At 39.2% G+C, this 14,671-nt stretch overlaps 2 protein-coding genes across 3 annotated transcripts in view; one reads left to right on the forward strand and one right to left on the reverse strand.

Moving 5' to 3' along the window:
* On the forward strand, nt 1–8,787 carry cacng5b (calcium channel, voltage-dependent, gamma subunit 5b). The gene is made up of 6 exons (XM_038700157.1): nt 1–266; nt 3,427–3,691; nt 5,279–5,365; nt 5,935–6,075; nt 6,177–6,322; nt 7,415–8,787. The coding sequence occupies exons 2-6, from the start codon at nt 3,496–3,498 to the stop codon at nt 7,673–7,675; spliced, it is 831 nt and encodes a 276-aa protein (XP_038556085.1). The 5' UTR covers nt 1–266; nt 3,427–3,495; the 3' UTR covers nt 7,676–8,787.
* Nucleotides 8,788–9,980: 1,193 nt separating this feature from the next.
* cyth3b (cytohesin 3b) overlaps nt 9,981–14,671 on the reverse strand; it is a 42,661-nt gene continuing 37,970 nt past the window's right edge. For both annotated transcript variants that reach the window (XM_038700168.1, XM_038700163.1), the window contains exon 13: nt 9,981–12,396. In XM_038700168.1, coding sequence (XP_038556096.1) covers nt 12,324–12,396 — 73 coding nt within the window. In that variant the 3' untranslated portion in view covers nt 9,981–12,323. The remainder of the gene's footprint in view (nt 12,397–14,671) is intronic.

The raw sequence follows: 14,671 nt of genomic DNA on the forward strand, positions 1-14,671 counted from the left end.
TCAGCTCGTGCAGCAGGACCAGGCGTCTGTCTGACTCGCTGTCTCGGTCCTAACATCTTCCATCATCTTCCCGCTGCTTCACTTTACAGTTTTCTGCAGGAATTTGTGACCTAATCGACGGAGAGCCGCAAAATTTTCTTTCAAGTCGTCACAACAGACAGTCCTTCACCCTGCCAGCAGGAGGTTTAAATTGACAACTTTCAGCACAATCTTTCTCTCTAAGGGCAGGAAACACCGTGCGGAGACTGTGCAGACCACAGCAAACAGTATGTGATTTAGTTATTATTTCAAAATTAAGTGTTGATTTTAAGTGTTTATTTTAAATACGTTTTAAAACTCCCGCTTCTAATTAACTTAGCTAGTCCAATGTGTTTGGCATGTTCAATGATAAGTAGCCTATGATGTTTATTATGAGTTCACTGGGTTACTGCTCGCAGTTGTATACACAGAACTACAGCTACAGTAGGTACCCTGTAAGTCTCTATAGGAGAATTATTATTATTTTATATCATAAAAACTATACTTTTAGATTTTAATGTCATTCACAAGTAACTCTAATCTATCATTTGCAAGAAGGTTGTGAGAAGGTCACCATACAAATGTATGATGTTGGAAATTATGTTTGATTATGAAACTAATTTGGAGCCCTTCCTGTCTGATAAGTGAAGTGTGAGTTGTTGTTTTTTTGGTTTTGTATTGATCCATTTACTTCATATTGAAAGTTGGCCATATATTTTATACAGAATCAATGTATTGGCACGCAGATGGTGAGGAGAGCTGATGTGGATGTGATGGGGCTCTATCCTCATGACTGCTATAACCATGTTATAGCTCAGTTTGTACATAGTATAATTATAATAATCATTTGATGGCTATTTTAAAGAGAGGTGCACCCCTCTGCACACATTTTAACATTTCCAGGATTAAATTAAATCATCAATATTTTAATTCTCCCATCTGACCCTTTCTTAACTGTGGAAAAAATTAGGTGAATTTCTTGAGGGCATTGCTTTATTTTTTACTCTAAAGAATACTGCTGAAGAGCATCCTGGTGGCCTAGAGATTTAAGACTCTGACCATATAATCGCAACGTCCTTGAGTCGAGTCCAGCCAGCTCTCTACTGTCTCTCTCTAATAAAAAAAGGTAAAAATTGAAAAAATAATACTGCTGATAGGGAGTGACAGGGAAGGAACTGAATAGGAAACCAAAGCTGTTAGGCCTCTTCAAAGTGAGATAGGTGACCTTGCTGGTGGACGAGCAGATTTGTTTGTCAAACAGTTTCTGACAGAGTCTCTTTTCTGCTTGTTCAAAGGACAACAGAGAAAGACTTACCCGTGTGCATGGGGAAAATGTAGATACATAATTTTAAGGCTGGTTAGTTAACAAGTAACATAACTAAAACTAGTGTCCAAATTATTTGTCACAACCATTCAAATTCTCTCTGACAGTATGTCCTGGAGCTGGTTCCTCCATCCAACACTGTTTATAGATCGTTCACACGTGTCCTGAATAGGATCTAAATCATCACCCTGTCACTGTGGATGATGTCCTACTTTGTCCAACCTTATCGTGGGCTGTTTTTGAGGGATTCTGCTCTGATTCATTGCTGTAAATTTTCGAGATCCAGTTTTGGATTTCAAGTAATGTTTGTATTCACATTAGGCTGCAACACATTTAATATCTCTCAGACTAGTTTATTAATAGCTCGCACTTCATTCTTCTTCTATTCTTTTTTTTTTGTCAGGTTTTTGTACAGATATTAGAATTCATTTTGACTGTAAAACTTTAATGTTGGAGAGGATGGATGGGTTAAAAAATATATATATATGTATATATACTACAAAAAGTTTATGTGGAAAGTCAAAAAATAACAGGATTGATTTAGATTAGATTTACCTGCACTTCAACCAAACAATATTATAATATATAACTATCGATTCCTCCAGCTGCCCTGACATTTCAAAACTGCTCATCATGACGAATGGATCTGACTTCCTAAATCTCTCCAGCTTTATCAAAGACTCAGAAATATCATGTGGACAGGAATACAAGAAATGAAGCAAACATTGTTCCTCATCCTCTCTGTCTACAGGTCTGTCTATTATCCTCTCACCCACCTTCTTCCCATCCTTTTCCCCTTTTTTCCTCAGTCGAGCTCACAACGTGAAGCACCTGACCACTCGCACTCGCACACACACACACACACACACACACACACACACACACACACAGACACACACACACACACACAGACACACACATAGACACACATTTCCAAGACCGTTCAAGATTCCTTAATCCAAACCCAGTAAGTTGTAAAACACTCCAGCGAACCAACCCTGAGAGAACAGTAATCTGAGGAGTTGAACATCGCTCATTAATGGTCAAAATAGGTAGAGCCAAGGATGGACAAGGTGACAGATTCTTAGTAAAATCCAGTGCGGAAATGTCTCTCTGATTTATTTTATTACAGGCATATTACGCTGTAAACGTACATTTTTTGTTTGTTTCTTTTTTTTATCAAGAGATATCCATATGAGCCAGTAAACACTGGCTAAGTGAGGGTTGCTAAAGACACAAACAGCCCGTAACTACTGCATGGTGACCCAAAGTGTAAAAGACCTGAAAGAAATAATCTTCTTACAAAGTAGAGAAATGCTAATGTCCATTTTTTTGCCGAGAGTTAGATGCAAAGATTTATACCACTCTCATGTCTGTACGCTAAATATAAAGCTACAGCCAGTAGACAGTTAGCCTAGCTTAGCATAAAGACTGGAAACAGGGAGAAACAGCTAGCTCTGTCCAAGGGTCACAAAATCCATCCACCAACAGATCTAACGCTCACTTTTTATGTACAGATTAACCTAAAAAGATATAAAGTGTAATTTGTGAGCTTTAGAAGTGCTGGTAAGCAGGTATTCTTACCTTTGCACACAGCCAGGCTGGCTGTTTCCCCCTCGTTTCCAGTCTTTATGCTAAGCTACATTAACCAGACACAAAATGTAAAGTGAAATAAATCTTCTCATCTAATTCTCGCCAAAATGTTTAACTAGTCCTTTAAAACTCTTATTATTTTTATGAAATGTTACTGCAGGTTGTTCCAGAGTCGTTATTTCACAACAGATTTATTTCATAATTCCACTTTTAACCACAATCTTTGTCAATCAAGACAAACACGATAGAGCTAGTTATGTGACTGATTTTTGATTCATTCAGACCAAAGCAACAGCCAAACACGTATCTGACACTCCTGACATTGTTAAATAAAAAAGTCTGTAATTAAATAAAAATGACCTGCAGTAAACTCTATTATCGTAAAAAAGAAGCAAAATGAAATAACATTTATATTCTATGCATCTATTTATTTATTTGATTAAGAACACCAACTTCCTTTAAATTACCTTATCTTCCTCTTCCTCCTCCAGATTGCTTTTTGGACTTTTTTTAATTGGAACCACCACTTGCTGGAAGCTCCCCCCTCCCCCGCTGTCACAATGAGCGCCTGCAGCAGGAAAGCACTGACATTGCTGAGCAGTGTCTTTGCAATCAGTAGCCTGGGGCTGCTGGGAGTGGCAGTCAGCACCGACTACTGGCTGTACCTGGAGGAGGGCGTCATTATGCCTCTGAACCAGAGCACTGACATCAAGACTTCGCTGCACTCTGGCCTCTGGAGGGTCTGCTTCCTGGCTGGTTAGTAATGACTCTGTGGTTCCATAACAGTCCATGATTTGGGATCACTTTCTCTGTGCTCTTGAAATTTAACACTGAATTGTGTAAATTGAGACTGTGGCACAGACACATGCAATGGCATTAGATTTTAGAGTGGAATGACCATATTCAGAGACTTTCGTTTGTACTGTGTGGCAGCTAAATGTGGCGGCAGCTGCAGGGGGCTGTTCCTGTCACACTGACATATCGACCACGCGTCAGCTTTGACACAGAATGACATTCACTCTGTGTGTGAGGTTTTGAGTAAGTGTGGACTACACGAGGCAGAGTGAGAGAGAGAGCAACAAAAAGATAGAAAGTGTGCTTGTGTTTCTTCCCTGTATCAATCACAAGTTATAAAACGAGGTGCAATCAGTGTACAATCGGCCCTGCAACACGATTAAATGCACACACAAAAATTTGCGCCTACAATCCTCAGAGACAGCTGTCATCTCGTCGTGCCGCAGAATTAGCTGGTGGGTAATTCCAGCTGGTCTCTGTGTGTGACTGTGTGTGTGTGTGTGTGTGTGTGTGTGTGTGTGTGTGTGTGTGTGTGTGTGTGTGTGAGAGAGAGAGAGAGGGTGTGTGTGATGCTGAAGTGATAATAATGACTGTATAGCTGTCTTTGCAGGATGTGATGTAACTCACACTTCTGTTTGAAAGAAAAGCTGATGACAAATTTAAGGAAAAAGGAGCATCAAGGTTTTAAATCCATACTGAATATGTCCATTTAAAATACTGGAAAACCATTTTACATCAAGTGTGTGTTAAAATAAAGAAACACCTTATTTAGTCAAATCTATTATGTACATAAGATGCATGATGTATGTGTTGGCTCACATGCACAAATACGGGAGCCCAGATTTTTTGGGGGTAAAAATGTCATTTTACAAGGGTTATGTTGCCAGGCAGCCAGCGGAGACTCAGGGACATTGGTCACAGGCAAGAAATTGTCGTTTTTACACAACAAATGAGATATAACATTAAGGAGCCCTAGAGGCAGCTTCTGTTCTGTCACCTTCAGACAGAGCCAGGCTAGCAGTTTCCCCCTGTTTGCAGTCTTTATGCTAAGCTACGCTAACAGTCTGCTGGCTGTAGCTTTATATTTAGCATATACAGACATGAGAGTGGTATTAATTTGCTCATGCAAGAAAGCAAATTTCCAAAAATGCTGAACTATTCCTTTAATGTACAGTAAATAAAACAGTTTATTTATGTGTCCTTTGTTGACATGACTTGTCTCACTGGATTCTGGCTTTGGTATGTTGATCCTGATCACAAACAGTGAATTATGTTTATTGTCAGTTTAACTGCAAACACTTTTGCCGTACTGAAAGTCTGCCAGTCCCTGAAAAAGAGTTTGAGCTTTTTGTTGTCTTCTTGTTTGCCTGTTTTGAACAACGATACAGTAAACGTTGCCATTTTCTTGCCTGGTTTGTCTATGCATTTGAAAGTTTATGCTGGAAAACTCTCACTTCCTAATTCCTTGTCTTTTTTTTTTCATGTCACCTCATCTCTCTTCTTCACCAAACTTTATCTCAACATTTTTTTTTTCTCTTTCCTCTCCAGGTGGTGAGTCCGGCCGCTGCTTTACCATCGCATATATCATGCCCATGAATGTCCAGTTGACATCAGAGTCCACAGTAAATGTGCTCAGTGAGTAACAGCTCCAACGTCCAAACAGCAGCTTCTTCAGGCTTAATAACTCAATCTGCCTCCTTGAGGGTTTTCACATAAACTGCAAGGGATATTTTTTATGGCAAAAACTTGTATTGTGCTCCCTAATCCATGCATGATCTGAAGGCAGCCAGACAGATGAGTCTGAGTCATCATTTGGCTGCTCCTCTCCAGAATAGTGCTTTTTCACAGACAATTCACCTCACAAGCCCTTCAGCTTAAGTGTTACCGAAGGATACATCCACTGAAGTGGATAAGTGTAATAAGCTCTAATACTGTACTCCAGTTATCTTTGTTTCAATACTTACTGTTCCTGGTTCCTCCCAAAAGAACCATTATATAGGCTAGTGGTTTAACCTCTATAAAGACACTTTTCTATCAAACATGACAAATGAAAAAGGCTGCTGTATAATTGGGGTAGATCAACAAAACAATGCTTACATGCTTAAAGTGTCTTTAAGTATTTCCTGCATTAGTTTTTACACTCAGATTTACACAAACGTCTGTTGGATGTTTCGGGGTTTAAACAGCAGTTCTCTTCTCTGCAGAGATGATCCGCTCAGCCACTCCTTTCCCTTTGGTCAGCCTCTTCTTCATGTTCATTGGCTTCGTCCTCAACAACATCGGGCACGTTCGTCCTCACCGCACCATCCTGGCGTTTGTCTCTGGAATCTTCTTCATCCTCTCGGGTACACGGATCTTCTTTCCTCTCGTACCTCTTGCCATGTTCCTGTCCTCTCTTCTTTTCGTCCAATACTGAATTTAATATTAATGTATTTGTCTCTCTCAGGTCTGGCTCTGGTGGTGGGCCTGGTGCTGTACATCTCCAGTATAAATGATGAAATGCTGAACAGGACTAAAAGCAGTGAGGCCTATTTCACCTATAAGTACGGCTGGTCCTTTGCCTTCGCTGCCATCTCCTTCCTGCTCACTGAGGTGAGCAGCTGCCCATAGATACAAATGACATGTGACAGGCAGTGATTATGGCACAAAATATTTCAGTCAACAGGGAGAACACGATGTGTGCACCATTGTCCCGAAATGTTAAAGGACAGACACGTAGCATGCAGCTAAACAGTAAAATGATAAAATATCAAATTTTGACATTTAAAAAAAATATCCACACAGACCATAACCATTGTTTAGTTTACACTGCATCCCAAAAATGGGCTAATGCCCTGGACTTTTACTGTAGCAGGAACAGAGAGGTGAATGCCCATTTTATTAGGTACACCTGTATAGTATAATGCAATCAGTATAACTGTTCTTCCATGAAGTTTACTTTTTATGTTGCCTAAATATTCAGGGTTTTTGACATTTCATTTTGGAATTTTAGCATTGACATTATAGTTAGTGGTTTCATTTAATTTACACATTTCCAACAATGTTACCAAAAACTGAGCTTTGTAAATATAGATGTTATGGCAGGGCTGATGCATTGGACTGGATTAGGTTTTGCAGGTGTACCTAATAAAGGGGATACCTACTCTCTGTTTTGTCAACCTTCAAGATATATTTGGTGTGAGTATTAGAAAAACTACTGTCTCTTTTGATTTCATTTTTAAGTTTTTACCGAAAAAAATATATATATATACATATTTTTGCCACAGGTTGACCTGAGTGTATGATAAATCACATGTGTTCACTGCCCTCCAGTGGTCACAGAAGGGAACTGCAACACTGCATTAAATTAATGGCCAACACACATTGTTAATATCAGTGTAATTGTTAGTAAAATCAATACCTTTCAACGCAAATCCTGGTGTGAAGACCAATCTACCAGCTAGAGATATTCACATAACTTTGGGGTCCAAATCGCAAACTAGCAAAAATGATCAGTTTAGAACTGTTTTAATGACAGTTTTCTGCTCTGGAAATGTATTTAGACTTCTAGAAAGGGGGATTGAATTTGTGATGCTATGTTTAAATGCATTATATTGTAAATTGCAGTGTTTCTTTATGATAGCACACATGAGCTAAGTTTCATTGACTTTATTTCAATCTAATGTGTCGCTCTACACACTGCAGAGTGCAGGCGTCATGTCCGTGTACCTGTTCATGAAGCGCTACACAGCAGAGGAGATCTACCAGCCTCGTCACCCCAGTTTCTACCGCCCTCGCCTCAGCAACTGCTCTGACCACTCGGGCCAGTTCCTCCACCCAGAGGCCTGGTCGCGTGGGCGAAGTCCCTCCGACATCTCGAGTGAAGCTTCGCTGCAGATGAGCGCCAGCTACCCCGCTCTCCTCAAATGCCCCGACTATGATCAGGTCTCCTCTTCACCCTGCTGAGGTGAAGGGGTTGTCCATCACAGCAGAGACCAAGTAAAGGTGACTAAAGAGTCACTGAAGAATCACACAGGGCACAACACACAAGGCCCAATGAGGACAGTTTTCCTTCAAGAAAAAGATATTTAACTGTGAGTCTGATGTTTTTCGGGGAGAAAAATATGTGCAGCTGTGACTGTGGCCTAAGGACTTTGGAAATAGGTCCTTCTGAGCCGCTTTTGGCATTTTATCGGGTCACAGATGCTTATTGGAGATTTATTGTCGTAGCAGAACCTGTTTTTTTCTAGGTGAAGGCAAAGTCTACAGCTTTTTAGCAAAAACAAACAATACCTAGTCGTGGTGTTATTCTTTCTGCAGATGTCTTCAAAATATAAAATTAATTCCATTTTGAACTTAATCTGAAAGGGGGGGAAGGTTCTGTATTTTAGTTTAATTGTATCTGTGCATTTTACCCTTGAGTGCCTCATAGCTGTTTCTTTTTTTCTCAATATCTTGGCTTCCTCATTTTGTGATGAATAAATAAATGTTCCTCATGCCTTAGGTCCTTCTAGCACTTAACTGTGGCAGTACAGATGTATCAGGTCACACTGCAAAAAAAACAACCTAACCTCCCACATTGGGCAAACCCAAATCTTTCTCCCAAAGCAAACCACCACAGAGTAAAGCCCAGAAGAAAGAATGATCCATCACCACTATTAAAACTATCAGACAGCAGAGCAGGTCCTGGAAGGAAACAGGATCAAGATCTCCTGTCAATCCTGCTGATGTGTTGTTGGGTTTGCTTGTTGCTTTGTATCCATGTAGAGATGCTGAATCTGTAGGCAAGAAGAGAATCCCCCTATGATGGTTACAACAATAATACATGATGAAAATGTTAATTTCCAGATGTAATCATATGAGGACTTTTCCAGACTAAAACCATCTGAGACCATACGTGTTTATTTTATATAGATTTTATATAACATGTACAGTTGTTGCACATTATATGATATTATTGTAAGAGTTGATGTGAAGATGATGCTGCATATTAAGTGCTGTTATTCTGAGTGTCGGTCTTGATGTAGCTACGCTGAGGAGAATTTATCTTTAAAATAAATGTCTGCTAACAAACATAACAGCCTGTAGTTTTTTTTGCTCCCAACACAATGATTCTACATTTATCCACTGGGAGGCAGTGTTTTTTATGGATACCAGGTCCCACTTTGTTTTACTGTGTTTCTTGATAGTATGAAGCACTCAGGGTTTATTAGTATAAATGTGTATAAATGTTCAGATGATCCAGGTGGTCAAATGGATTACAGTGGTGGGTCTGATTTCAGACATGTCACACATCACAGTGCTGGAATATAACCAAGTAACCTACATTTACTCAAGTACTGTACTTAAGTACAAATTTGAGGTACTTTTTACTCCACTACATTTGTATGACAGCTTTAGTTACTAATTAGATTACTATTTTACATACCCTTTCTTTCCAGTGAAAACCATCTCCATCTTCTAACTGGATGAATAAGTTCCTAAATGAGGTAAGAAAACTGTCCTACTTCTTAAACTAAATATTAATAATATTTATACTCCCTTGGATCACCTACATAACGAGTACTTTTACTTTTGATACTTGAAGTGCATTTTGCTGATAATACTTTTACTTAAGTAAGGTTTTGAATACAGGATTTTTACTTGTAGTGGGTGTATTACTTAAGTAAAATGATAATGACTCAATACTTGTTCCACCACAGGTTTGGGAAATGTTCATTGTGTAAATCCTCATATGCAAAACATTTCTGACCAGTTGTCTCAAATTGTATTGACAGATCCACTCAACTGCTTTTAGAAGATCTCTACACAAGATATAAAATGTAACTGAGGAAAGTAGTTGAGAAAAACTGTAATACAACAAGGCTGCCTTTACTGGGATGACATCAAACCTTCATAATCAGTACATTTATGTGGCTTGTATTCACATTTGCATATCTTCTTATATTTATTATTGTCATTATTATTGACTCTATGACTTCTGTCAAAAAACAGTAGAGGTCGCTCTCTCCCCACTCATCCTGCTTCACATCTTTCCACACAGATTTCTCTCAGGGTTTGTGTTTTTCTTTGCCTTTCCTGTTAATTTACTACATATTCGACCAGGTTGAATTAAACACCAGAGCTCTGCATGATGGAGGTTGACATGATTTACATCCAGAGAGTTTGACAAGACACCTCAGGAGAAGTATCTGTATATATCAGTGACAGCTCATTACCTATGCAAATATGTGGGGGTCAAGACCAACATCAATAATAAATACACCTTACATCTGCTTTATGAATACTTTATATAGATACACGTAATGTACAACGTGACCGATAGCTTTTACAGAGAATATAAAAGTTAATGTAACTATAAGCCCACACAGGGCGGTAGAACATAATATTCTGCCCTGACCACAAGGCTTTCATTATATTTTACAATCACATAGAAAACTACTGGTGTTTATAGTTTTTGACATCATCATCAATGATATTATCATCATCATCACTGATATTACTTTACTATAATCATCATCATTAACATCAAACATCATTTTCACTATAATCTTTATCATCATCATCATAAATGCGACCATCTTTCTCTCTCATCAGTCATGGCTTTTTCACAGCATCGTCACAGTTATTGTCCAACATTCTCTTCATCATCGTCATTATGTTTTTCTTATGATTATGTTTAAGGCTTTTGTAAAGAAGACCCCAAACTTCTGCTTGTAGGCTTAAACTTGTTACAGAGTGTGCATACTACAACAAAGAGACCAGAAACCTAAACATTATATATATATATATATATATATATATATATATATACATATACACACATACATACACATACATATATACATACATATATACATACATACATACATACATACACACATACACACACACACACACACACACATACATAACTTAAGCATATATTGTTTAACAATTTACAGGTAGTATTAAAGCATTTCACAAATGAAAATAAATACAAAACGATAGCGGGTTATACTACTTATATATATATATATATATATACTTTTAAAGAGGAACATAAAAAGCAAGCAAGGATCTTTATGATTACAAACCAAATGCAAACAGGATCACAACAGTACATGGACCTTCATAGACATTGGGGGAAAAAAGCTTAATCAGACTGGTACCCTATTGGGCCATTGCACAGCCATAAATAAAACCTACCCAGTAAAATGAAAAGACTTTCTCAAAGTGCTTTTTTTAAATGTTGAAATCCTTAAGATTTTGAAAACACCATTTTTTATACTAATTATGGTCAGCATTTAATCTGCAATAGCCAATTACATTAGTTTTCATTGGTCCGCCATTCCCCTGATTTAAAATTGCCTTCACACGCACAAAGGGTTTAAAATTTTTACAAGAGAGAAATTGAACAAGAAGGTGCAGCCACATTAAAAGCTGCACACCTCCAACTCCTCAGCAAGGTAACTAACTTTACTCTGGCCTGATGTTGTGTGAACTACTATTGCTGTATGCAGCATGAAATCACATCATGCAATCATTTCTGACTGGCTTCTTTGTTACGACTTTGTTTGGCTGCACTGTAAACTGATACGCCAGTTGCTCTTCTGCTGCATTTCTGACAAAGTGGCTGCTTAGTGATTGTCTGCTGTAGTTTTAACTGCACTTGCTGTTACCACCATTAAACACGGGTGTCGCCAAATCAAAACAGGACTGAAATCTTAAGGATTACAACTTTAAATACAAAAAGCAAGCTTTATCTCAAACTACGGCAAAAGCTCCTTTTCTACTTAACTAAAATAAAAAAGTATGCACATTTCAAAATTCTCTGCTCCGTATGTATAAATGAAATCAGCCCAGCTGACTCAAGACTGTAATGCTTTGTTAGGAACCTAAATGTAAGCCAGCACTGTTTTCTGAGGTCACTCTGAGCATGGCACCTGTAGAGAAGAATTCAGCACCAGAGTAAGATGTTGATATGGTCCAGGTGAGGCTATACTGCACTAGTCTACCCACCAACTCCCAAATGTTTCTTCTCTTCCCACACTCCTTCCTCCAAACGTGCCCTGTGTAATTGACCAAACATCTGAACTCTGATTTTGAATTACAACTTTTTCTTAAAGCACAGTGGAGGGAACGCTTGTATGACTGATGCACCCATACTGTAGATGCTGTGTGCATTGATAGCATGCACACTGCTGCATACACACACACACACACAAACAAACACAAACCTATTGGTTTATAATAACCCACATGCATGCATGTGCACCTGAAACATGGCAGTTGTGCTTTAGGGAGACCTAGAAACATGTTATGACCATGAGAGGGGGAGTAGGGGGTGTGTATGAGATGGAGGAGAAACTAACTGGCTGGTTGGTTGTTTATGTACTGCTCCATGCAAGAATCAAGTCCATAGCTTCCTGGAGCTGTGCTGTCCCCTCAGCAGTGTGTGATGTCTCCCCAGCAAGTGCACACGACTTGCAGATAGTCCGGGGGATTAACTGAGGGTTGTCTTCGGGGGCAAAGTCTTATCTGTTGTTGACAGTCATTTCTGTGGTGTGTGATTTGTTTATGAACTGAAGGAGAGAAAGATGGATGCGGTGGAGGTTAAGAAGATTGTCCTTCTTCACTTCTTGTTGGCGATACGTCTCTTCCTGGTGGCCAGCATGTCGTAGAAGGGATCTCTGCTAATGCTGGCCCTGGAGAGGAAGCCAATCAAAGGACAGCAATGAAATAAATAATAAGGCCACATGAGAGGAGGGTCTCGAGCATCTTTGATATGGAAATGTAGGCACATTTATACAAACCCCTGCCATAACTAGATCAAAAAAAGAACAAAGTTTGTGCAGTGACCTAGTTTGGTTTCCATGGTTTCTGAAGAGGAACCCCCTCCCCGCCAAGTTTTTTCTTGGTACTCCAGTTTGCTGGAACCTCCTCCAGAACTCTGCCAAGCTCGTAGTAAAACACACAAACACTCTCCCTCCTGCTATTCTGCAGGTTTATAGGTCTGAAGGAGAGCCAACAATGATACTTAAGATTACTGACTGTTCTGCGTTCTCCTGCTCCCCTTTTTAGAGCGATGGAAAGGCAGCGCACAATGAGAATGAGAGAGTGAGGAAGCCATTTGGGCTCCACTGAGGAGCCCAGTTTCACGGCTGCTCAATCCTGTTAGCACCAGCACAAAGCAAGAAGAGGATCAACCCCCCACTGCGGGTATCTCTGATTCCCTTTACAACGCCACACGCTGAAGAAAGAGTCAGTGTATATGATGACTATCCCGATCTTTCATACTGCTCATTGTCATTTAGCGCAACCTAATTTCATGAAACAAAACCTCCATTGTAGAGTGAGCAAATCCAAGCAAGGCTGCCATGCCTAATACGACATAACATTTCCTCAATTTCTGTCCTTAAAAATATGTAAAAACCTAATATATTTGATGGAATGGGAATTCTAAATCATTAAGACACACACTCTCTTCTTTTATCAACACATTGCATTAATTTATGAGAGCCCGATTTCTCCGCTGACCCAGTTGGCCCAACATCATCTGGGTCAGTGTGTTTGAGACTCAAGATGTGATCATCTCTACTTTAAAAGAGGGGGGAAAGAATCATTTCCATAAAAAGCCTTTTTATCTCCCCAGACCCCAAGTCCTCTTGGACCCCTCTAGTTAAGCAATGGCTGGTTAGGTTCCATGGCTGCAAATGCGTCAGCCCAGTTTGGAGCTGCCTCTCCTGGACAGGTTTGCTGGCTCACCCCTGGGTTGCTTTAAGAAGTGACTAATCCCCTATCATTCCCCCAGTACTCTTTGAGAGTATGGATAGAGGGGGAGGGGGGGATTGCACTATATTACAGTATATAACATTCTGTTCTGCTGAGCCAACTCTCTTTGACATTGCACCATCTTCTATGCAGGCGATTACAGAGCAACATTTAGGTCACAGACAGCAAGGTTATTATTACAGAGAGCTACAGTTGCCTATGTATGGTGTCTCACAGAAATAAACCACACTTCTGTCTAAATAAAATACTGTAATGACATACTCAGTACAGATTTAGCTAGTTTTTAAACAACATATGAGTATATTTCGTGGGTTTCTTCTACATCAGCACTGTTCTTGTAAATATTCTCATTTAGACTTCATTTAAAGTATAATGGGTACAAAAAGTTTTTGATTCCGGGCAGAAGATGGCTTCAGCTGGCAGCCGTGAACCAGCTACAGTGGCTGCAACGTATTTCTTAGGGGAAATTGTGCGCATCAAAAATACCAAAATTACCAAAATTATTTATTAAAGGGGAAATACCATTTTTTGGCTTTCTTACCTAACTTAAGAGTGAGATGAAAAGAGTGATACCACCAAGCTACATTTACAGCCAGATGCCATTTAGCTTAACTTAACACAAAGACTAGAAACGGGGGAAACAGCTAGCCTAGCTCTGATTAAAGGTAACAAAATCCACCTAACAGCACCTCTAAAACTCAACAAGTCAGTTTCACACTTATAGATATACAGATAGAACTTGTGAATTAGTGAGCCTTAGAGATGCTGGAGTGCAAATGTGTTACTCTGGGACAGAACCAGGCTGTTTCCCCTCCGTTTCCAGTCTTTGTGCTAAGTTATAGCTAACTATTCCTTTATTATTTTACTGGACTATGTTTGGTATTATTTTAAATAGTACCCTCTTGGTTTTCATTCACACCTAGTTGTGAGTCTGTCTGACAATAATAGAGCTCATTTGAGCTCTTCAAAGTCTCAGTGACACATTTCTCCACAATTGTCATATTTGTTTTCTGTGACATTACATACCCAAATTTTAAAATCTGAATACTCACTAGATTGCAAGGAGATCAGTGAATAAATATATAAACAAGGGAAATGTTGGGAGCTGGTCCATGTACTATATTAAAACAATAGTTTGACATTCTGGGAAATGTCCTTTTTGCGAGAGTTGAGTGAGAAGATTGATAC

The sequence above is a fragment of the Micropterus salmoides genome, unplaced genomic scaffold (genome assembly GCF_014851395.1).
Source record: "Micropterus salmoides isolate LMB-PRFRI ecotype aquatic unplaced genomic scaffold, ASM1485139v1 Ms_hic_scaffold_10, whole genome shotgun sequence".
In the NCBI taxonomy this organism is placed as follows: domain Eukaryota; kingdom Metazoa; phylum Chordata; class Actinopteri; order Centrarchiformes; family Centrarchidae; genus Micropterus; species Micropterus salmoides.